General features: G+C 38.5%; 1 protein-coding gene across 2 annotated transcripts in view; it reads right to left on the bottom strand.

Moving 5' to 3' along the window:
• SATB2 (SATB homeobox 2) overlaps window positions 1-26,674 on the bottom strand; it is a 177,296-nt gene that overhangs the window by 128,555 nt on the left and 22,067 nt on the right. For both annotated transcript variants that reach the window (XM_081142484.1, XM_081142483.1), the window contains one exon: window positions 20,916-21,092. In XM_081142484.1, coding sequence (XP_080998610.1) covers window positions 20,916-21,092 — 177 coding nt within the window. The remainder of the gene's footprint in view (window positions 1-20,915; window positions 21,093-26,674) is intronic.

The raw sequence follows: 26,674 nt of genomic DNA, 5'->3' as shown, positions 1-26,674 counted from the left end.
TGACACAACCACCTTCAACGTTCATGGCTTATTTTTATATTCAAACAAGAAGTGAAAGAGGAAGAATGATTTTCTTAATATATTTGTAAACAAATAGTTATTTAATATGAGCACCTACCATGTTCTAGGCACTACGCTAAGAATGTTACCTGGATGTCATTCTATCCTCACAACATTATGAGGGCAGGGACTGTTTTTATTTACAGACAAACTGAAGTTCATGGAGGTTGACACACTTATTGGATGTCACAAAGTGAGCAAGTGGTGGAGTCAGTATGTGAACTCCTGCCCTCTGACTCTGAAGCCAGTACTTTGGCCACGAGAGTTGTTATACAGACAATATGACAAGCAGTAGGTGCAGACAGGACATGGTCCCTGGACTGGAATAACTCACAGACAGGCCAGGGGAAAAAGATAAACAGATAGGCTATAACCCATTGTGTTAAATGTTGCTGCAAAGATTAGCACTGTGGGAGCACAGAGGAAAAAACAACCAAGGCTGCCTGGTGAAAGGGCAGTGGGGTGGCGGGGACGCTCCTCCTCGGCTGGTAACTCCAATTGCAACTGAGTCTCCAGTGCCGGAGAGCGGGAGAGGGGCAAGCACTGCAGAGACTGCATAAGGACAGGAATCCAGGAAAGAACACGGCACACCTGAGGAGTAACGAGAGGGTCAGGTCTGCGTGAGGGCAGAGATGCAAGCAGTTCCATGGTTGGAAGGGGTGAAAGGAAGACTTAAGCCACACTGTGGGGCCCTGTCTGCGGTCACTAGGAAAACACTGTTGATCTGAGAGAAAAAGCAATGTGAGATGAATGGGAGCTAGACGGTAAGAATGCAGTGATGCAAACTTTGATACATTTACATTTTTATTTGTTTATTAATTATAAGAGAGAGACACACTGATTTGTTCCTCCACTTACTTATGCATTCGTTGGTTGATTCTTGTGTGTGCCCTGACCAGGGACTGAACCCACAATCTTGGCGTATGGGTACAATGCTCTAACCAACTGAGCTGCCCGGCCAGGGCTGAAAGCATTTAAACAAGGAAAAAAAATAAAATAAGGTGGTAGCCTGGATCAGGGAATAAATATCGAGAATTTCTGTTTTAGTTTGGGGTCGTCTTGACTGAGCATTTCTGTAGACCAAAAAGAGCCAATGAAGAAGGAGAAATAGAACGTACAAGAGCTCTGGGGACAAATGATGAAGCAAGGCCCCCAAACAGGGGAGTCAGTACTTGACTGAGCAAGGAGATAGGACAGCCCTGGACAGGCAAAGGGACCCCTCGTATAGGTGCACCCTCCCCCCACTAACATGAGCAGCACACAGAGATGAGAGCCTGGTTCAGCACGATTATTTTGTCTTTTGTGCTGTTCTGCGTGTTCTCTGTGTCTCTGTCTTCTTTCCCAGCTAGGTAATAGGTGCCCCGGAGGGGAGGGGCCCGATTTTATATTTCTTTGTATCACCCTCCATATTTAAAATAATGTAACCCCGTGTGAGCTAGTTCCATGTGCCTTGGAACATGGAACAGTAGTTTGAGGAAATCAGAGATAAGAGCAAAAGAAGCAACACCTCCCCTAATGGGGACAAGTCACAGATGAAAAACAGAAACTGTATATTCACTTTGCATGGTATGAGCTGCCCCAGATGGAACTGTAAAATACATGGAGAACATAATTGAGCTATTTATCAGGGAAAAAACGTGTAATAAATTGTCACATTATAAATAATCCTGTTAGAGCAGGGGCTCCAGAGTGAATCTGTTATCTCCTACTTCCTGTACAGTAACTAAATGCAAGTATAGTTGATAACAGCGAACACCAGTGCCAAGGATTACAGTGTTGTTTTTTAAAGTATTTTTAAAATTAACACATGACGAAATACTTTTGCTAGCTCTTTAGTTCCTCAAATTAGGAGAAAACATTTTTAAATAAAATGTATCTCTTCTCATAATCTGTATGTTTATTTTTATGACTTAGTGTTTCATCTGAAGACAGTATTCAAAAGCACCTATGCAATCATTTCTTAGCATCACCGATTTTGGCTCACAGGTTTCAAGGTCCTCAATTTTATAGATGAGAAATGTGAGGTTCACAGAAGTGACTTTTTCCAATGCATGGGTGCTTACAGATGATGCCAGATTTAAAGCTGAGTTTTTCTAACGCATTGTCCCACATTCTTTCATTAAACAAACCCAAAATTGAAACTGCATTCTTTAGCTGTTCTCTCTGAATCTAATCAGAAGTCCTTGCTGGCAAGGCTAGCTTTCTGCCCCTCTGCTCTGTCTTCCCTGATTTCCCACGATAGATTTGCAAACAAGCTGCGGCCAACATTGCTACTTATCTACCCAATATTCACTCTGCCCTCTTTCTTCCTAAAGAATCCCCCCCTTTTTTTTCTGAGAACCATTGTGTCAAATAAAAAACTTGATTTCCCAAGCTCTCTAGACCAGATACTGAGATAAATGACAAAGTCTGGGGGGAAGATGTCCCTTCCAGGATGATTAAATCAGGGCTTCATGAGAAGAGGCGTTTGGCCTTTGGCCCTCTTTCTCCACCCCTTCTGCCTGGAATCTGAACTAAAGGTCTGGAGGTACAGCAGCCATTCTGCAACCATAAGAAGAGAAGCCAGGAGGCATTGGCAAATCCTGTATTAGCAGGGACTGGCCACCCACGTGAGACAAATAAAACCCCTACTTGGTTAAACCACTGTTGCAGAGTTTCTGCTATATGTAGTCGCTTGCAATCCTTACTGATTAATATCTAATGTAACATCTAGCTATGCAATGGCATATTCTCAACACATCCCTCCCGGGACTCAAAACCTTTCAGTGGAGGCCTCTAACGGAGGCCACAAAGTAAAACATTAACTCTTTAGCTTGACATCCAAGGCTCTTTACAACAGATTCTCGAGACTTGATACCTCCCCTAAACATACCCTGCATCCAGCCACACAGAACTCCCTGCCAACTGCCTCTCTCACCTCATCTCTGCCCATCAGGGTCCTATGGTCTTGTCAAGGCCCCTCTCACACGTCACCACCCTCACTGGTCTAAACGGATCCCTCCAACCTGATGAGATTTCTTCCTCTTTTGAAGTCTCAAAGCAATTTTGTTTGCCCCTGTCCTGTGTTCTCTTCATGACGGCCACTACACTCCCAGGCAAGAGGCACTGGAGGGCAGGACCTTGTTATTCTAAGGGGGGAGTCCCACCCCCACCCGTGGCCCAGTGCCCAACACACAGCAGATGATTAATAAACACGGCCCCCTCTCCTAATGCATCTCCGCTGATCCCGGAAAGAGTCCCCGCCAACACTAATGAAAGGGAGCGTGTGTGACAGCAGGAGTGAGCTGAGCTGCAGCTCTCACTGCTGTATTGTTTTGACACCAGCGCAAGTGATAATGGGCTGTTACTCGGTGTGTCAAAGCGCTCACTCAAGACTCCCGCGCCAGCCTCTCCTGCCTGTCACAAGCCCCAGTCTGCAAAAGCCTTTCCATTGGAAACACCATGTGGCTTCTGCTTAAGGAAAGCCTGTGGCTGGTCACTCCTCTCCCAGTGGATCACAAATAAAACAGAATGAGTCCAGCAGGAGCTGGGTCGCACTGGGGTGGGTCGGCACACACCTGTCCCTCCAGGAATGATCCCTGGCATGTGTGCGAGAGAGGGGCCATGGAACAGGACACTGTGGCAGGGAAGGAGGGCAGAGCAGCAGTCTTCTGATTGAGTAGAGCCCTCCCCCGCCCCCCCCCGCCCCGCCAGCAATACTGAGGGAACATTCTTGTTCAGTTCAGATTGCAAAAAGTTAGAAATAATAAAAGGAGGAAAAATCTACAGGATGAGAGGCTGTGCAATTTGAATACAATCTAAAAAACAAAATAACTCAAATAAGAATGAGAGCCATAACATTTACATATTAAAATATAGGGCCTGAAATGAGACACATGCTGTCCTTCGTCACAACAGGCTTGTGACAAGCACATGCCAGACTACAAATCCCGAAGGAAAATGTTATCCTCAGTAATGGACTGGTTCTAAGTTTGTCATCAGCCCAGTGGCCAAGGTCTCAAATAAGCAATTGTTCAAAATAAGCTAAAACAAAGCAACTGTAACATATAATTGAAATAGAGACTAAACCATCAATATTACTATAAATCTCTGAGAAGAGTTGCTAATCATTAGCCCTATGAATCACTGAAAGTGCTATATAGTATTGTTTTAATTTATTAGCTACTGTGTATACTATAATTAAAAATAATATTGCTTTAATAAGGATTTAATACTAATGGTGCATGCTGGTTAAAAACAAATGAGTGAAAAGTTAATAAAATAACAGATATAGATATCAAAATTGCATTAAAATGCTGTAGATAAGCTATTTAATTTGATGGGAATGTGAAGACTTCATTCATGAAAAATTTGGTTAAATGAATTAATCTTTCATGTCCCCAACGAGATTGTTTGCTGGATGCCCCGTGGCCCATCCCCTCCCCGAACACCTCTCCACACAGGTCTGCTGCGGCCATGCAAACCTTTATGATTAGAAACCAGACCTGTGGATATTGCACTGTGCTCTGAGCTGGCCCAGCACTGAGCTGGTCATATGCAAAGGCCTGGGCAGGGGTGAATACTTGGGAAAGTTAAAAATAGGACAACGGGATACAGAAGGGAGTGGGCACCAAGACCTGGCAGCAGTCACACTATAATATTTGGCAGAAGAAACATTCTATTTCTATTTTAGTGTGTTTCAGTTATTTCCATATAGGTGTCATTATTCTTCTATACCAAACTGGGTTATTTTGCCTAGGATCTAGTGGATTATACTTTGTGGGAAAATAAATAAACTTTAAAAATACTTTATGTACAAATCTATGAATGGGTAATTATCAAATAGGCTATCCACTAATAATTATATTTGACTTTGAGGTACACCATGCAATTTTTGATACAGATTTACCTTGGTAATTATACTTTTCTTAGAGTATTATTAGCTTGCAGTTGGTAATTCTAATATTAAAATAAACACACAAAAACACAGGGGGACCACACATGTGCTCGCTGGCAGGAATAAGGCCTTCAAATGCTGTGTTTTCCCACAGGTAATTCATGCTTAATTTTCTTTTCTTAAGAATAGAATATTGCTTAATAAAGGGCAGGGATAGGGGACAGAAATATTTTAAATACTAAGAGAAGGGAGAAAAATAGTGAGAATGGAAAAGACTGCAGGATGAGGGAAAAGAAGTCAATAAATCAAAATAAATTAAAACTGATGCCTCAGAGTTCACCACCATTTCATTTCTTATTACCCTGTTTATCAGCTAATCGCATTATGCAATAATGTAACTGAATATAACATAACATGACCTAATGCTTTATCTATTAGGCTCTCTAGTCACACAAATGTCGTTATTTTATATATTTTTTAGGCCACAATCATCTAGCCCAGGTAAAAGTGCACCTAAGCAACAGGATTCAGCCATGAAGCTGTCTCCTGTGAGATGCTCCAGGAAGGAGAATGAAAAAAAGGAGCCACGATTCAAAGGTGACATTACATTCAAATTTTCCAGGATATAAATACCTACTGAAAATGTGTCCCCCAAGGGACAACATTTACATCCCTTCTGCTCCACACAGTCCCACACTCGCTTTGAGGCAGTTCCACAAGTGGAACTCCCATCACAAGAAAAGATACAAGCAATTTTTTCAGAGGAGGAATGAAGGAATGAAAGGAAAAGTAGCCTGTGTTTCATTCAACACAACTGTGAAGAGAGTTGTGCTAAATACGATGGCTTTGCTGCAGTCAAATTGCATCTGTACTTAGGTAACCTGATATTTAGAACTCTACAGAGGGGGAAGGCTGAACAGATGCAAAATATTTGTCATCTGACTAAAAAAGTAGCTCCTCATTTGATTAAAAAGCCATCAGTGAACATTTAAATTTTCATTTGTCATTAATAAAAGCTATTGCATTTTTTTAAGTACACAGTTTCAATCAGATGATTTTGGAGGAAAGTTTCATTATATCACCAAAATATATAACATACACATTAAATGCTTTGGGGGAAAAATAGAAAGAGGCAATGTATTACAGAATACTTTGTCCACTAGAAGAAAATTAAGTCTTTTCTTTGCCATGGAATTGGATTTTGTTGATCAAAAGACATGAACATCAGAGGATCTGTTCTTCTTATTCTGTAAGAAATTAGAGATTAAGAAAACAATACTGGTAATTCTTATCCAGTATTTCAGAATGAGGGGCTTTTTTATGGAAAGCTACAGAAAACAAAATAAATTAACATATTACATCTGGCTTCTGCATTGTAAAGTAATAACTACAGTATTTATAATAGTAACTAACATGTACCCAGCTCTTACCCTGTATAATACACTTTATACAGCTTGTTTCATTGAATATTTCTAACAATCCTAGGAGGAAGGTATTATTGTTACCCCTATTGTATGATGAAGAAACTGAGGCAGACAGTCACAGAGCTGGGAAGCAGTAGCACCAAGATTAAAAGCCCAGCAGTGAGCCCTGGTTAGCTAGCTCAGTTAGTCAGAGCGTTGTCCCAATACACCAAGATTGCGGGGTTCAATCCCCAGTCAAGGCATATACAAGAATAAACCAATGAATTCATGAATGAATGAAACAACAGACATCTCGATTCCTCCCTCTCTCCTCCCACCCCTCTTCCCTTCTGCTCTCTCTCTAAAATCAATAAATAAAAATTAAAAAAATAAAAGCCCAGCAACAGACTCCTAAATCCACAACACCTAACCACCACACTCTACTCTCCTATCCTCAATGAAAACAAGATTCTAGAAGACACAAGATTGGAGAACTGAGCCCTTTACGCTGCATTAGACAGCTCTCCGCTGATCTGACAGATGAGCTAAGCCAGGATAATCAACTGTTCACCATTAGCCATTCCCAGCAGTGCCTTAGAGAAAAGAAACCAGCAAATCAACATGCTTTTAATCATCTATTTTCATTATGCAAAAGTTAATTTTTTAAAAAAAAACTAATATACAACTGTAAATCTTTATCAGTGACTTTGACTTTCAAATCTTAGCCTGGTTTCCTTCTACATCGTCACAATGTTGTACAATACTATTTGTTGTTTGATTTGGTTTGTTTAATAAATTCCAACATTTAAATTGGTTAACCATTTTCAACCAACTTTTTGTTACACGTAATAGGAAATGTTCCTAAGAAGAAAAACATTACATAAAGCACTGAACACAAGTCCCTGTTATATAGAATGACCCCTCCTGTGTAGTCTGAATGTATCAGGCTGGAGTCTGAGGCAAAACAGAATAATACCTGCCTTATGGAGTTCTGCTTTTCAATTTGATCCCCCCAAAACTAGTCTTTATCCCTGTTCCTACCCACCCATCACAAGTCAGCTGCCATGGATCACAAAGGGGACCAGGTGAGTGACTCTGGCAAACTCAGGTGAAAACTGTATCACTGCCCAGCAATCCACCCATTATCAATCGTCTCTCACAGAGCAGATGACGCTCTTACTTTCCCAGAATCCCTAGTGCTACAAACAGAACTATTTTGGTTCCACACATTTCAAAGCCTTTTTAAAATTCAGGACAAGCAAATGACTGTGGCAGCTTGGGGACACAGGTCCTTTGAGAAGTGCTTAAACTCACAACGTCCAAATGTTGAGTGTTAGCCTTCCACCACCACAGAGACCTACAACACACTCTGTTTTTAGTCCAGCGGGAAGAAAAAAGAATTCCTGCTCAGTCTTACTGTGAATAAATTACCCTCCAGAAGAAGTCAACACATACCTTCCAGGAAACTATTAAATGCACTTAAGAGAGAATTTTCTAAATGCTACACACACACACACACACACACACACACACACACACACACACACAGTGCCCTGACAATAGTCCCTTCTCCCCACAGGATAAAACAACTTATTTCTGAAGAGTAAGTGCATGCTAAAGAAGTTCTATTAGAAAGCTGTATCTGCGTCTCACGACTTTAAAAGTTCAACCTGGGCTTTGCATGACAGTGTGTTTTAAAAAAAATTTTAGTGTGGGTTGTAAATCACCCCAGGATGGCCTGTGAGAGCGTGCCGCCTGCGAAGGGCCCCCATCAGAGTGTAGCACACTCAGCTGCTCCATCCCTGCGAACTGCGCTTATAATGAAAATGCTGCCATATATCTTGATTTGTCAGAGAACAAATCAGTTTTATCTGTTCATTTTGTGGTTTAGTGTCATAGGTATTTTAGAAAACATAATTTATAATTCCTCATGCAATTATATCTGAAATTAAATCATTTCACTTTTCCACAAGCATCAAAATATTTCAGATTAAGTAGGATGCTCTCATAATGTCTTTGAAGTTCTCTCCCCCCAATCTACTTTCAGAAGAAAAAAAATAAATAAAGGAAAAAGAGGGAGAGATATGGGGCATTTTAATGAGCTGGTCTAGTTATATTAGGTCAGGCCTTGTAGAGGCTTTCATTTATATTCTTAATAATAACACAATCTCGCAATAATACTCAACCATGCCATAGAGAAGCAAGGGGTGCAGTGGTAAATCACCACTTCAAGAAGCAGAACAACTGGGTGTGAACACTTGAATCCTGGCTCCATCATTTTCTTGCTGTGTGTCCTTGGGTAACTTATTTAACCTCTCTGTGCCTAAGTCTCCTCAGCTGTGCAATGCAGATAATTGGACCTATGCCACACATGGTTTGTGAGCAATAAATGAGTTAACATATATAACACAGTTAGAACAGTGCCTGGCATCTGGATAGCTCTGTCTGTGCTCGCCGGCATTGCAACTGACAACAGATACACCACTCATTTTTTTTAAGAGCTAAACATACATGAAAACATAACAAGATTGTATCTTATTGACTAATACTGAGGCATTCCAATGGAGATAAGGGGAAAATACACTACTGATTGGGTCCTTGATTGATAATTTTAGTAAACTTCAAGAAATTGCAACCAAGGTATCTTATTAAGTACTAAGTGACATCTTAGTCCCCCTGGGAGAATATGCCATTCCTACAAGTGTTTTAATCCCCCTAATTTACAACAGAATTAGGTCTAGTCTTTTTAATTTACCTGAATTTAATTTAATTCATATCTGCCTAGAGACTAGAACAAATTCATAACCTTATCATCAATCACAACAGGGCCTTTCCCCTTAGTAAGACAGAAACGCAACTGTTGATACTAAATACATTAGTTTAAACTGTAAATGGGTACATTTTAATATCCATTGGGGGTTACAAATAAAAAAGGAACACAGAAGCAAATTATAACTTAGTATGTTACATAAGATATCTCTGATTTGTATAGTTGATAAAACACTGGTTTCATAATTTAAATTCTTCATTCATTATAAATTGATATTTTGGGTGACATGAGTACATTTTAATAGATAATCTGAGTTACACAAATCCCGACCAATACTTGCTATGTCTGTTATGAAACACTTAAATATTTATTGAAAGCAAATACTTCTCTCTAACCAAGGGCCACCAACATAATCACATAGGAAAAGAGTGATCTCTACCTAGGAGGACAGACCTCAGTGTGAGCAGAACCACTCCAGAAGGCACACAGAAGGGAGACAATAGGAATGGTGCCCATGACCCTTCTGGGAAAGGCCAAAGACATCTGAATTCTAATGAGGTCCATTTCGCACCTGCTAAGCTATTGGGGTCAATCCTAGAACTCTAAAATGCAGAAGGAAGACAGAGAGATGCTCATCTCTTTCCATGCCCAGAGGATCCAAGGTCGGGTACAAACCAACCACCAAAAGGGATTACAACCCATTACTCCTCAAGCAGAGAGCTTTCATGATTTGTCTGACAAATGCCCTACCCATTAGTGGGCTGTCCTCAATCAATTTAAACACAGGAAAAACCTTCCCTACGAGTTTCCCCCAATGACTCTTTCATAAAATCTCCATCCTATTTCACAGAGCAAAAACCAGAGGCTAAAACACAGACAAACTGTCATCAGTTGTTAATTCCTGGGACATCTTTCACACAGGACTGTCGTTGTGAAACTAGTAGGCACTCAGTAACTAACCCACACAATGCTGGGTATGTTCTTTAAAAAAGAGAAAGACCAAAATGTGGGTAAGAATAAAACTATTATAAAAACAAAATATGAAATCAATTAACTACAGCTTCCTGAATGACACAATGCCTTTTACTCTTCTCTCAAATTGAAGAACTTAACTCTTTACCACAAGGCAGAGTAAGAAAGAAAGCAGGCCAACGCCAAATTAAAAAATAGTAATACCAATAATTGGCCTTTCACCTGCAATAAACCAAATGGAAGAAATATATTCTCACACAAATGTTGGAGTAAGTCACTCTGATTGTGCAGCATGGGCTAGGCACAGAGGCCATACCTACTTCCTAATTTACTGACCCCTCCCAAATCTTTCTAGATGAAAGCTAATGTTTCACATTTGACTTGGAAACCAAAAGCTTCACTATTATGTAGTATTAGAAACAATAAAGAATATGTAAATTATACATTATAATAGTAACTGAAAAACCAAAACAGTACATATACATGACCTCGACAATGAAAAAGAACACCTAGAACTCTAACTGAAAAAGAATGACTTACAGTGTTGTCTGCCTCTATCTCTAGGTGGTTCATCCATGGGGGAGTTTGTCTTCTTTCCACTTTTTCTGTATTTTATTAGTTTTTAATCAGAAATAGATTTGGTTAATTTATAAGTTTATAAGGAGCTTCGATATTCAAAAATGGTGTCTAATAAAATAAGTTCTCATAAAATGCCATCCTGAAACAGCAAGTTCAATTTTGTTATTTAAACTCAAAACAAGCTCCCCACTCAGTTTAAAAATATATATGGTCAGTTACCAATTCCAAAATGTCAATCTTTGGTTTATGCCTATAAAATACAGTTACTATTAGTTTGAACTGTAGACAAAATTGACAGACTAGAAATATAATGCCACGAAGTGGGACACTGGTTAAGTACACATTCTCTGGAGCCCGTTTTTGGTGTCAAAAAGCTGTTTACCTCTCTGAGTCAGTTTATTCATTGGTAAAATGCGAACGATAATATTATGTATTTCGTGGGATTATTATGAGGACTGAATGTCAAGCACCTAGAACAGTGCCTGCTATATAAGATACACTAAATAAATATTAGTTATTATTATTAATCAATTAATAATACTAACTTTATTAAATACAGTCACAGCTCGTCCATTATGTAAAAACTTCAGTGTCCTTTTCAAAATCTAAACCATGGCTTAATATAAGCTAATTCTGACAATGAATGTTACATTTACCCCATTCCAAAGGGAGTTAGTCCACATAAGCAATTTTTCAGAAAGCTAACGCATAATCTTTTAAGTGCCTACATTATGTATTTTTAATCTTTGAAATCTATTCGAAACCTTCTATTTTGTTCTGGCTAAGCAGCTACTTTATAGAAGCCTAAATTTGCCAAATTTAGACAAGATTGCGAGAACAGGGCCAACATATGCATAACATAATGCCAGGCCCTCCCTAACATTTTATTATATATTTATGGTATTTTCTATGTCCCCTATGGGAATGTAAGCATATTGAGGGCAGTGGCATCATAGATTTGGTCCTTTGCTGCGTCCCCAACACCTAGAACAATGCCTGACACATACTAGGCACCCAATAAATATTTATTAAATGAGTAAATAAAATGATTAGGTGTGAGAGAAATAGAGAATTAAAGTGCAATCTTTAAATTTTTCTTTGTAGTTTTCTTCTCCATAAAATGGGAACAATAAAACTCAGCCACATTTCTCCAGTGGTGCTCAAAGGCTAAATAAAGTGCTTTCTTTCCAAATAATTTTGGTATATCTTCCATTGTAGGGTATCTAAAGTAGGCCCCCTTTCAAAGAATCCTCCCCACCATCCTAAGGAATCGCTGTATTCACAAAAACAAAACATGACATTTAGAGTTATTCTTTATTACGGTGGCTCTGGAGCATATACTAAAACAAACACACACCATCTGAAGTTGATAAAACTGGTCAGAGCTTTAGAGCTTTTGATCTAGAACGGACTGCCCTCTTACCTCCTACCAGGATGGTGGGTCCAGCTTTTATCTGGGAGATTATTAGGCTTTGTAGAGCTTTCCAGCTTCTCATGCTTTGATTTATAAAATTGACAGAAACAATATGTCTAATGTATTTCTCGGCCTAGCATGAGCTTGGGAGGAGAGGAACCTTGGGTGATGTGTATTTGCATATAGCCTGCAGCAATCTTTTCCAAGCCAAGTAACAAGCTTGTAAAACAGTAGGGCAGATTTGCTGTGCTGTCCTGGGTGACAGATTTTCATTTCTCCACACCAAAAAGAAGCAGGCAGATAGAGGGAAACTTTCGCATATCTTTCTCATTGACGCACAAATAATTTTGCCAGCTACTGCTTTTGAGTAAGCAAATGGTGTGCATTCAGACTCTTTAGAGCTCTCAAAGCTGCCATAAATAAATAAATAAATAAATAAATAAATAAATAAATAAATAAATAATAAATAAATAAAAACAGTGCTTCTCAAAGCACTGGGTTTTAGATGTTCATCCCAATCATGTGAAATCTGACTCCTCAGAAACCAAACCAAGGTGCCCATGAGTGACCAAATATCCAGTGAATGCTGGCTTTTCACCCCTGCCTTCCATACCCACCACTGAGCTTGCCCTGTGTCACAACACACATAGAAGAGGTCCCTGACATCTCAGGGTTCCCTTTCATGTGCCAAGCTACCTAAATAAGTAATAAACTCCCCACTTACTGATGTGATGCAGATGAATGTATTATGGTGTTGAGGTCCCATAAGAATTTTAAAATACAATAATACTGTATCTGAGAAAATTTGGACAAAGTATAAAACGTACACGAAAATAAAAAGTGAAAGAACTACAATTGTGAAATTTCACAATTTCACAAAGAAGTAACTCAAGGAGGGTAGGACAGGGTGGAATGGGTCACTGGGGAGAAAAAGGGACATCTGTAATATTTTAAACAAACAAACAAAAAAGTAAGTCAAATTATAAGATTTAGATGACAGAGCTCTTTATTCATATTTGTTTTTAAAAGCAGGGAGTTTTAAAAAAGAATTTTAATATTACAAATGCTCTATGGCCAAGAATTTTTTTACTGTCTATCATGAATGTCCAAACAGACTTTACTTAGAGTTGGAATATGATGGTATAGCACCAAGATTGAGAGTTGCACCAATAGAGTGCTTTAAATATAAAGAATCTACCAGAAAGGTAACAGCACTCTCCACTGTAGCATTTATAAGTGTTTTAATGAATGTGCTTTTTACCAAATGAGTTCCTTGAATGGAATCTGTACTCTATCTTCTTAAAACACAAAAAGACCAGAGTCTCCAGCATTTGACTCTACACTGCATTTAAAATCTACTCAGTAGTGGAAGACAGCTATACTTTAGAAGGAAATGGGATAAAAAAATAATCACAATATAAATTGTACCAGAGTAAAATTGGTGAATTTTAGGTTCTTAGTTTCCTACTCATAATTCCACAAAACTAAGTATTTTTAATGGGACACACTCTAAATAGTAAATAAAAATCATTTATCACTGTGAGTCAATCTGTTTAACTAGGATCGTTATTACATGAATGACAAAACATAGGACTTAAATGATTAGTCCCCCAAGTCATAGGCATGAATGCCTAACCTCCAAGAGAAAGATATTAAGCAATTAAAAAAATACACCAAAGCTAACTATCACCATGGCCAATTGCCCCAAACAAAACAGCTAACTGAAAACATTGCTAAACACTTCTCTCATCATGGAAGAAAAAATGAGCTAGATTTTTTAATGAATTATTTCCAATGATGTGATTTTTTTTTAAATGGGCAGATAGAAATCACAAGGCCAGAGGTAAAGTGAGTTGAGATTTTTTTAACTGCCCTTAGCAGTTTTTATCAAATACTTCCTACTCAACTAACTACTAGGCATCTAGCAAATCAAGGCTAGCATCTTCACCCTATACAAAGTTACAGACAGAAATGCCATCAGCTGGCCCTCAGTTGAGCCATAATCACATATCTATATGTGCGCTAAGAATATAAACAAATGTAAGAAATTCAGAGCTATAAACATCTGTAGTAGATATTTTCTTAGGTATATATTAGACAAGGAAGTAAGATAAGCATTATTTTTCCCTTGGCAGAAGTAGCGTCTCAGGTTTTGCTGTGTGAATGAACCACCATATGTGCTCACACACATATATGAATATTTAATTCTGTGTAGTAAAGGAGGGAAGAGTACAGGGGGCTTGTTAGAGATTTGTGTTGGCCCAGCCAGTGTTTCACATTTTGGCCCATCCAGCTCTAATGAGGTTCACTGAAACACGGTTAACAGCAATTTTGGGTAGCTTTTTTAGCTCTCTTTTGAGAGCCACATAATTTTTTTTAAAGCAGCTTGTTTGTTAAAAGTTTGCTCCAAGGCCTAAATTTTCTAAATATGCACCTTTTTCCAACGTTGCCCTTATAAAGAAAAAACTGCCGAGAGTGTCTCAAACATGAGCGTTTAATTAAAGAAGGAAAAGTAGAAAAAAAGAGAGCCAAAGAAAGAGACCAAAGAAGCCAGACAAGGCAAGAATCATTTTAAACATTTTCACTAGGGAGAATGTCAAACTTTCAGAGCATGAAAAACTCGGTTCCAGAAAACATAGGTCTTTTAACCATCCTTCTTCAAAAAAAAGCATGATTTTCTAAAGTCCTTTCCAAGGTTATGGATGAGCTTATTAATTGTTTATATGAGAACATAGTATTAGCAGTATTTATAGCATTAGAATTGTCATTAAGTTTAGCAAAACAGAAATAATTTTGCATTAATTTGCAGCAAACGTAAGTTAAAATTTTTTTTTAATTTAAGAGCATGGGAAACCCATAGATTCAAAGACATAATAGACACATCAACCAAGTACAATATATAGATTGGTATGGCTCCTGATTTGTATGGGTCCTTATTTAGCAAATACTAAAAAACAATTTATAAAACTGTGAAAATCTGAACCTTGACTAGATATTTCATGGTTTTAAGAAATTATATTTGTTTTAAGAATCGCTCCGTTATTGTGGCTTTGTGTTTAAAATAAGCTTTATCTTGCCCTGGCCAGGTGGCTCAGCTGCTTGGAACACTGTCCCGTATACCAAATAAATAGGCTGCAGGCTCCATCCCCAGTCGGGGCACTTTGGGGAGGCAGCCAATCAACGCTCTTTCACATCAGCATTTCTCCCTCCCCACCCCTTCCTCTCTCTCTAAAAAAATCAATAAAAACATCTTCTGGTGAGGATAAAAAACATAAATAGATAAAAATAAAATATGCTTTATTTTTAAGAGATACTTAATATAATATTTGTAGATAAAAAGATGAGGTTTAGAATGAGCTTTAAAATAATCCAGTTGGGGAGAGGTGAGAAATCGGTGGAGGCAGTGAAGAAACAACACTGACCATAAACTGTTAATTGTTAAATCCTAGATGATGAGTTCATGAGCACTTAATACACTAGTTTCTAATTTGTATATTTTGCATGTTTCCATAATAAAACATTTTAGAGAATTAATTTAAGAATAGAGCATTTCAAGCTCTCAACAACTTAAAAGTGTACTCATTTCTAATGTTAAAATTTATTTGAAAAGTAGCTTCTATATAAAGTTCTTCCTAATAAAATATAAAAAGCTAGTCCACTGGAAAGTTTATAATAATAAATCATAAAATAATAAAAAATAAATAATAAAAAATTAAGCCATTTTTTTATATAAATATATCCTTACTATTTTGGTTTTAAATCATATTTATTTATTCTTATTTTTTTAAATTGATCTTTCAGAGAGAGGAAGGGAGAGAGAAACATCAATGTGAGAGAGAAACACTGATCGGTTGCCTCCCTCCCAAATGCACCCCAACGTGGATCGAACCCAAAACCTAAGTATGTGCCCTGACCATGAATCAAACCTGCCACCTTTCAGCGTACTGGACAACACTCCAACCAACCGAGTTACTCCAGCCAGGGCTACTTATTTATTCTTGTCATTGTTTCTATGAACTAGAAATTAGTCTCCCTACACACAATGCCTTGACCTCTTGATGAGGTCAAGATAAACACTGACAAAATATCTCTCAGTTTTAATCAGAAGAATTTGGATCCCAGCAATCTCATAAGCACCTTTTGAATAACTACCTCTTATGGTTCTAAAAGCTATAATTGGAGTATTTTGCAACCATAAGCATAGTCAAAACACTGAGTATGGAAGATGACATGGAATAATCTGGAAATGGTAACAGATGATCAATATGGAGTCAAAGTATATTTCAATGCTGATAAAAATAGCTAATTCATGAATGAGGGCCAACTTCATAGTGATGCCAAGAAAAAAATTCTCCATGGATAAAGTTTAGAAAACTGTTTCCATTCAGCCAACAAATATTTATTGAATTCTTATAGACGTCACATTGTGCTATGCCACTCCAGGGGAACAAAATAGTTTCCTGTTCATGAGTCTAAATATAATTATTAAAGAAAGTAAACTGATACTTTTTCAGGAAGGCATATACTATTATCCAGGATAATAAATAATATTAGGTTCATTTATTCATTCTCCCAATATCTACTGAATGGTCACAAGTGCCATGTAAGTTCCATGAAAGCAAGATGTCTTTTTTTCCAGTTCATTATCCCCCAGAGCCTAGAAGAGTGACTAGCACATGGTAGGCATTTAATACTGCTGAATTAATTATTTTGAAGATCACAATTACTAAGGAATAATCTGAAGAAATGGTCCTCTAAGAGCAGAAAAGTTTCACCAATAAAAATTAAAGGCAATGATAGGCCTATTTTAAAATGAAGAAAACAATGGACAGAAATGGCAAATAAATAGCTTTCCTTTAATATGGCAAAGCAAGGATTTCTGAGAAATTGCAACCCATATTTCCTGTCTTGCCATTTACTTTTGAAAACTAACAAGAGGATGAGGAATTTTTAACTATTTTTCAGGAATAAAATGAACATTTAATAGTAAATTAACACCGAAAGTATAAATAAATTTTATATGTACTATTCTCTGAACCTCAGTGTTCAATATTTCTGAGCTCAGAGGGTTAAAAATCAACTAAAAACCTACACACTAAGCTCTTCATGTGTAACTAAACTACTAAATGTAGGCTCAGTGATGCAAGGTGGTTTGTTTGTTTTTTTTCAGTTTTTTTATCCCCAGAATCCAGAATGGTGACTGGCACATGGTAGACACTTAATACTGCTCAATTAATTGTTTTGAAGATCAGAGTTACTAAGCAATATACTTTATTCTCATACCAGGTATCATTTTGGCCTTGTAAGCAACAATAGAATATTTAAACTATTCAACCTTCAATAGATAATACTTCTGTGAAGTATGGGTGTTCGTTTACTTACTTGTTTTTAATGAGGTCTGTCTCACTTATCTAGAAAAAATATCTCTATGTATTGCATCATGGAAATGAAATATGTATAATTTATCACTATCAATAAATATAATTATTATATATTTAGTAAGCACTCAATCCAAAAAGTCCTAACTTGTGCTTGTTTCAGCAGCATGTATTCAAAAAGTCCAGCCTTTTAAGGCCTATGTCAAAAAGTAGAACATAAGCATTAAATAAGAACTGACTCCTACCCCAATTCTAAATTCCCAGTGATCATGTCTATCACGGGACAGCCCTATGGGGAAGGACCCTGCCTCTGGAAGTGGATAACTGGGCTTCAGAGCTCAACTCTTCCACCCACTAGCCCTGTAACACTGGGAAAGTTACTTCCCCTCTTTATTTGCCTCAGTTTCCTCATCTGTAGAATGGGAAACATAATTTATTTCAAAGAGCTGTTTTAAGAATTAAATGACCCAGTAATTGTAAATCTCTACAATAGTGTCTCACATATAGTAATTTGCTCAATTAATGTTATCTAGCCCAATTAAGACTCTAAGGAACCCCTTGGTTTATACATCGTAGGGGCTCATTAATAACCTACTGACTTCTTTTTAAATCTTAAACTAAAAACTGGTGTAGGGGGGCAAAAAGGGGGGACAACTGTAATAGTGTCAACAATAAAAATAAAGTAAGTAAATAAAGCAGAAAGACAGAAAAAATAAAAAATCCACAATCCACCATCAGTTTCTTTTTATTCTGTCCCCAACAACAGTTTCACAAAATTGGGCTATTTATAAATGCTTGATAACAATCTGGAAAAAAACAAAAAAAGAAATTGACTATCCCACACGCACAAGAATATGGGTCCATGGCCTTGTCATCGGGACTTGAGTATCATTCCAAAACAATGACACTGCTGATATATTTTCTTTTTTAAAGGCAATCTGAATACTATCCCAATTCAATTATTGAAACTCTTTTCTGGTCATGTCAAAATGAAAAATCACATTTCAAAAGCCTCAGTTTTTAAAATAGGCTCAAACAATCTGCTATCGTTGCAGCTTAGCTTTGCCCATAGGAAGAAGAGGTTCAGGTATACTCGGTTCCTACGCTGCAAATGGATTTGCCAAGGCCTCCCCTACCTTGGGGGAATTACCGAAACACCAACGAACAAAACAAACGCAAAACAAAACGTAAAACTGGAGACATGAAGCCCGAGGCCTCAAATATGTCGTCGTACTCTGCTCTACTGCCTTTCCCAGCTTTCTCCCGCTCGCCGCTTGTCCAGCACAAGAACCACCTGTCCCCTCATGCATTCTATTTGTTCTCTAACAAACACGCGGCAAACTGCATACATTTGCTGACCTAAATAACAACAAAGGTCTAATGCATTCATTTCAAAGCAAACAATTTTAAGTTTTTCTATTTACCCAAATCAGAGATCAGTAGCCTAATTTAAAACAAAATAAACAAACTGTGGTTTCTGCTTCCGTCTGTGAGATTACAGAATAGAACACAGTGATAAAACCTTTGCTTACCTACTAAATAAAGTATATCTGTGATCTAGAGCTCCTTCAGAATGTTGACTCAACTTTTTAAAAGTGTAACATTCAGTGTTTTTTAACCATGGTTTTCATAAACTTCGAGGAAGCAAATATTCGCTTTTGACTTTTCCGCTGTTTAATCCTTCACTGCAGATGGTATTTCTTGCTAGTGTGTCTCACTTGGGTGTGCAGAACTCTCGGTTCACATCACTGAATGGAACAGTGTGGCTCCCTAGTGCAAATTTCCCGAGCGCCCCTTCCCTGAGCCTGTGCCAAGAATCAAATCTTGGCCACTTAGTGCTCTGTGCTCCACATGTGAGCTCACGGCGCGTTGAGCAGCCGTGCTAACTGAGATGGATAGCCCTGTCAAACAGGAAGCTGGCACACCAGGATGCAAGCAGTGGGATACAATGACCTTTACATTCAGAGAAAAATATCCCTAAAATGGCATGAAAAGTTTATGGGGGGAAGGGGGGAGGTTCTTTTATTTCATTTAGGCACATAGCATTAAATAAAAGCAATGGTGCCGGTATGCAATTTGCTCGAGATCAAATCTTGAATCCCTCACACCAGAAGGAAAGTCCTCAGAGAAAGGAAGTGAATCATCCTTTATTACGCTGCTTTGAAAGCAGGGGACTCCACGATTCAGCTGTACATCGCACCGGACAGGCCAAGCGCTCAGGTTCAGAATGCACGTGGACTCACAATAATCTATGGAGCACCACCTGCCCTGGGGAAACATTCTTGACCCCCTGGTTTTAGATGGTTTGCTTTCTTGGTAGAACTAAGATATAATTTAAATACTTAACTACAGCATTTTTTTAAAAGTAATGATTTGCTTATAGAACCAGAGTCAAGAGCTTAATCATTTAAACCCCATGTCCTTGGTCACCATATTTGTTATTCTGCATAAACTGCTTAATCTCTCCTGGTTTCCTTATCGGAATAAGTAGATGCTCTAATAGTGCTTAAGAATTATATGAAGAGGAACGCATAAAAAAATAGCAAAGATGCTTGGCACATACACAAATGTTAAGATGGTAATTTAAAGGAATATACATAGGAAAATAATATATAAAACAAAACCTGGAAGACACATGTTTCTATCCTCTAGTTATAACTATTATCGTAAACTACACAATTCAATCATTTCAGCTGAAAAACAAGAATAATCATTCCATTGGGTCAAAAAAATGTTCTATTCTTCAAGGTTTGGGGGGATATTTTTGTTATTTGTTTTGTCAGTTCTTTGGCAGAAAGAACAATGGGCTAGACTTCAGAATGCAGCAACACAAGCTCACAATGGGCTCCCCAGTGCTGTACAATACACACTAAAATAATGATGCAATTTTAATATTTATTAAATAGGTAAGAGGAATTGATCACAAAGACACTGAGGTTTGTTTGTGTGCTTTTTTAATGAATGGATTACATCAAAACTACAGAGCAGTTTTCAAAGATACAAAAGTACGGTAAGATGCATCCATTTTTTTCTATTTAATTAAAAGCTAATTGTAAAGTGCAGAAGCTGCAGTAAATATATTTTAACAACTGAATGCTTATGAATCATGCGTTAAAAGTTTGGTAAGTTAGGAGTGAAACATCTAACTTTGAAAAATACCAACTTGAGGACTTAGAGTAGATAACGGAGTTATCAATGGGAAAAAAAACAAAAAACCTGTGATGATCACTTTGAAATGTAAGGTGATTTTGGTGGCTCTAGAGGCGCTGGTCAAATATTTCATAAAGAAACCAGAAAACAAGGCTCTGCAAAAAATATTCTGCTGCTCACTGTTTGGGAAAGATGCTAAATTTGACCATCTCCTCCAACCCTTGTTTGGAGAATTATTTCAGGGAACACAGTCTTCCTTAAATCACTACAGACAAAACAAATGAGGGAGGAGAGGAGAGAGTCGCACTGATACCTTGAGCCTGAGCCGCGGAGCTGTGGGAGTACCCCAGGGCCAGGAGCGCGGTCTCCACCAGCTGGCTAAAGAGCACATCTTTTCGAACCAGGACAAACTCAGCGTGTTCTTCTCTGTTGTCATATTCAAGAGAGCCGTCCAACTGCTCCACCACACAAAACACAGGGATCATCAAACCTGGAGGGACAGAATTCAAGAGCAAAACACAAACATTACAAAGCAAATCTCAGTCACCATGATGAGAAGGGAAGAGACAGTTATAAAAGTCACTCATCTGTGATCGACAGTGGTTTAGATTAAACAAGCCTCTTTAGTCAGATGGGCCTAATGGGAAAGCTGTGGATTTTTCCCCTCCATTATTACTATCAGACTGCAGCAGAATTGCCCTGGGCCATGGCAGAAGCCCTCCGATTCTAGTCATTAAGAAGTGGAGCGCCCCAATCAGAGGAGTCCTGACTGAGGGACCTCCAGTTCAAAGGTGGCACATAGGTGAGGTCAAGGCAACCTTCTGGACCCTCGCACCCTTCCAGTCCATGGTTTTATGATTAACTATCAATCAGGGCTAGTATTTTTAGATCAAATCTGCTTTTGTTTGGAAAGGTTGTAAATTACCTAGCAGGATGGCAGATTTTACTTCAGGGCCTATGCTGTTAGGTGAATAGGTGCAAGAAAGTCAAAAGGCACTTAAGAAAAGTTCCTCCTGTATATTTTATTTTTCTAAATACTGCAAACAGGCCATCAATTTGCCTGAAAATACCCTGTTCAAGAAAGTCCTAACTGATGTTTATCTTATGTCACAATATATATCAAAATAAAAAACTCTGTCTTTTTAAAAATTATTATTTTATACATTAGCACCCATTACCACTGGAAAGGGATTATCTCTCCTTGTGTTTTCAGAGAAAAGAAGTAAACTACCCTAAAGAATAAGGCAAGTTAGTCTGGTTGAAAATCTGTTGAAATCTGTTGTCACTGAAATATTTCTCTGCTTTGTATCAATGTGTGAAAAGCTAAAAAATGTTTAATTCTCCAAAGGTTTTTTTATAAACTGTTTTTTGTTTTTTTAAAAAAGAAAAAAAAAAAAGTTGTACAGGCACTTAAATCTAAACATAGCCAAGGCATGAGAAGATCAAAGTTTTACCAACATACAAGTAATAAACATGGACTCTGTCCTGTGCAATTTACACAAATTAGTATGTTATGGAATAACGAAGTGCTCTGGGTCTTCTCTTTGTGCAAGAGAAATCAGAAGTGATGAAGGATGAATGGGCAGGCCGAGAGATGGGAGGGAGGAGTCACTGTGAAGGCCCTCCACAAGAAAAACAACACCTCTGTGTGCAATGACATACAGAAGGCATCAGAGTTTCTCTAGAAGCCCCTCCCTGTTGTCCGGACCCTAGAAGCCTCCTGACTCACTCTGATCTGGAAAGAAGAGGGTGGGAGCAGACACTCCGCAAACTACCAGGTCACAGATTTAGATTTTTGTTCTAAAGATAATACAATAGTACAACTGGTTCCCATGTGCTAATTATTATTATTAAAGATAATAAGTATTGGGTGTAATTATTAAATATAATCATTATTAACAATAATAATACTCATTAAGAACTGTTATCATTAAAGACCATGGTAATTATTATTAAGCCTGAGCAACACTCTAACAAGTCAGCCATATCATACCTGGGACAACCCTTGACTCAGTGTTCACCCTTTGAGAACAACAGAGCAGCATTATCATTTATAGCAAGCACACTATCTATGGCACAGATTTATGGAAAATAGGAAATAAGGAAGGGGCAGACGGATTGTTGCAGACAAAGAAGAGAATTTAGCCCGGCCACGAGGTACCTTACAAAATATTTTTTTTAATTATAACAAGTACTGATAAGCATATCAAATGCTTATTTTTTTATGCCCAGTTTGCTCCCAAATGTATGTATGACGTGTAAGAAATAGTAAAACTTAGATTTCCTGCAAATTATCTCTGTTGTCATTCATTTATCTGATTTTTATTCCCTGAACACCTACTGTGTGCCAGGTACCCCCTGTGGTATCAGGGATACAAGTGAAAACAAGCCTGATGTGGCTCCTGCCCTCGATGCAGTTGCAGGTGCTGTAAAATCTCCCTAAGCAAGCATAATGACATTTTATAGGGCCCACTCCTGAGAGTCCTTACCAGCAGGGAATAGCCCCCATTTAGACCTTTTAACTCTTACATACTGGTATATAATCTCTGTCTGAGGAAGTAGGTGGATTTCTCTTTTTAATGATTTAAATACATGCACACATAGGGCCATGCAGTCAGTGGTGCCATAAGCTACTGCACCACTAATACCTGTGTGTACACAAGTTTCGATGCTGAAAATCCACGTGCATCTCCTAATGTCAACACCTGAGTGTCACGCATCTGGGAATTACAGATAAGACCTTTAAATGAATCCAGTTGCTCCATAAGCTATCACGCATCCATCACTTAGGAACCATTAATCCTCCTCAAGTGTATGGTAAATTGAAAAAACTTAAGACCCTATTAATTCTTCAAAGTAATATTAACAGTTCAATGACTCAGATACGAAATACAACATTAAAGCACAGGGGTCTACTCCACGTAGGGCCTTATATTTTGAAAGTGTCAATGATCGAAATCTCTCCTCAACATTTTAGCTCAGCGATTGAAGAAAGCAGTTGCCATCTGACATGATGACCACAACTCCTTACAGTCAAAAAGCAAACACCTATCCCTCATATGTATCACTGGCTTCATTAAAAAGAAAAAAAACAAGGACTTTGAGGTAACTTATAAAATAAAACAATATTAACTAGAAGAGTACAATAGGTTTGTTCTGAAAGCCCGTATGAGAAACCAAAGAATATCATAAACAGGTTATAGTTAATCAAAAAAAGAATGTACCTCTTTACTAGACTTTCATCATTCTAAACAACTATGAAATTTTTACAATGAAATGCAACTGTTACAAAAGAAGGGGAAGACAGGAAAAAATAGATTCAATTTCTAGCGACAATGACAAAAAAGATAAAAAATATAGCACACTTGAGGTCAAGTGTGGGGAAGAGGAAAATAAAGGTACAGGCTCTTAAAACCTTTAAAAAAGAGCAACTCCGGGGGAGGGAAAAAAACATGAAAGGATATGTAAAAATATATGCCACAAAATATATTTATCCATTTGGTCCCCCCACTCTCTCCAGGCAAAAAGGGAGGGCGGGGGGGAGAAAAAGAAAAACGTGCCAATGGATGAAAATACAGGGAGAGTGTTTGGAAAGCACTTCAAAAAATAAGTTAAGAATGGGAAAAATTTTAAGATAAGTTCCAATACAAGAAGAGCGATGTAAAACTAAAATGCATTTACAACAAATTTAGAAATAATCAAGAAGAAAAAAAACCCTTGCTCTAGCCATCTACGGAGAGCTTAGGAGAGCTTAGGGCATTACTTTTCTGACTGTAGCGCAGACCCATTTCCAGATGACCAAGTAGAGACCTTTGAACCTTCTGATCGTAAGCCGCACTAAGCCTTTTACAACTGCAGGAGGAAAGCAGGTAGTTCAATCCAGAGGACAGGCCCAGAGCCGCAGCCATGGCAGAAGTTACGCGTCGTTCTGACGACTGGGATGTGTGGTGAATTCTGCTGTCATAGAGGCGAGACGAGCATGAGACACTCTGCTAGAAAAATGCCTTTCCAACGGTCAGTGGTTATGCCGCTCACATGGTCGTTTTCATTACGACATGATGCCTGAAGTGTACGTGATTATAAAAAGTCAACCCGATCCTCACCCCCACCGCCATGAGGACAGAGACACTGGGGCGGTGGCTAAAGAAGGTGGTGCCTAGGCTGAGTCAGGAGGCAGGCAACTCTGGGATCAAATCCCGGCCCGGCCCCGCCTTACCTGAGGGAATGGCCTGAGATCACTGGTTTGACCTCCCTGAGGCTCAACGTCCCCCTAGGCAGAACGCAAATAATAGTATCTACCTCGCAGAGCTGTGAGGATTTAACAAAGTAACCTAGTTAAGTTGTCTGACAGATAGCCCTCAGACAATGGAACATATTTGCTTTTCTTTTTTCAAAATCTGTATTAACACCATTCTAGAGAGGGAGAGAAAGGTGAATAATTTTTTTCAGGGTCCCACAATCAATGCTCAGGATACTTACTAAAAAGCATTTCTTCATAATAAAAATGTTACTAATAATCACTGAGTGCCCTGATTTTATAAGATGCAAATAATAATGGCCTGAAATGGTCAATGTGCACCACTGCAAAATGATAAAAGTGTTAAGAGCATCACACTTTAAAGCTGCCTGTCCAATACAACAGCCACCAACCACGAGGCCACTGAGCACTTGGAATGTGTCTAGTCCTGAACTGAGATGTGCTGTAAGTGCAAAATACACACTCAATTTCAATAATTTACTACCAAAAAGGAAATGAAAATAAATATACCATGAATAAGTTTTAAAAATTAACTGATATAGAAATAATATTCTGAATACACTGAGTTAAAACATTACTAAATTATTTTCACCTTTTTCTTTATTTTTTTTTTTAAGGAAGCTATTAGAACATTTAAAATTATGCGTGTCTCCTATTTTCTTTCTATCTGACAGAGCTGTTCTAAGCAATCTGCCAAACACCAGCATGTACAATGACTTTTCTAACACAGGATAAATCCATCAGAAACTGTAACTTGGACAACTGAATGATTGTCCTGAGCATTTCGGAATGCTCCTCAGTTACCTTGTCTCTATGTTCCAGATCTTAGGAGTCCCGAGGACAGGTGTACTATTGGTGAAACTCCAAAATCAAGCATGATATCGTCTCTGTGTCAGCAAGCAAATTAGAGGCTATTGTTTTATTTCTAACTATATTAATCCAACTTCTTTCATAAGGGAAAGGCTTTTTCCCCCTTCTTTCATTTTATAGAACAATTCAAGCTTTCTGGAAATTCAACACTGTCATGAAAGGGACCCGAGGAATAATATTCTTCAGTGCTCTCGGTGTCTAACCCCACAACGCAAGACGAAGGAAGGTCCGGCGGCAGCAGGTCTAGGTGACAGGATTCCACGCCTCCCACACAAGTTAGGACACCAAACAGCCTCTCCCCGGCACGGCGCCTCCTAACTCATCAAGCACTCTAACGCATCTTTGTACCTGTACTTTCTCCCCACATATACCCTGTGAGAGGGTTAGTCTTATTCTCATTTAACAGACAATGAAACAAAAGCGATGAAAAATTAAGTAACATGCCCAAAGAAACCGGGTGGGGCAAAAGAAGAGCAGTTCAGGTTCCACCTCTAAACCCAGGCATTCTGCTTTCTTGGGAGTCAAAAACAACACTCTCAAACCCACACCCACAGGAGTCTAAAGGCTTGGCCTTTTAGTGAAGGACCCTTCCCTGCTTGCTATGTCCAATGGTGGCCTGCGTTGCATATAAGTGAATTCACCTTTTTGGGGCCTACCACATGTCAGGCACTGTGCTGGGCATAGAGGAACCAAACAGGGTTCCTACCTTCAGTTCCTCACAGACACAGAAAGGCTCAAACAAAAGTTCACAGTTCAGTGCGGGTGGGAGTGGTCTCCAGCCTCCGACGCAGCCCCTTTGGATCCTGGGTCCACCCTCATTCTTGGATCTGGCCCCTGAATGACAGGAGCCAGTCTGAGATAATAGGAGACTAGCCCTTCTCTCTTTCAAAGGGCTCCTGATACCACCAGTAGAAAGGAAGGCAGGGACAGGGACAGGGACAGGG

The sequence above is a fragment of the Miniopterus schreibersii genome (assembly GCF_964146895.1).
Source record: "Miniopterus schreibersii genome assembly, chromosome: 7".
Taxonomy (NCBI): Eukaryota; Metazoa; Chordata; class Mammalia; order Chiroptera; family Miniopteridae; genus Miniopterus; species Miniopterus schreibersii.
Note: the sequence above shows the minus strand (reverse complement) of the source record. Positions and strands in the feature narration are given on the sequence as shown.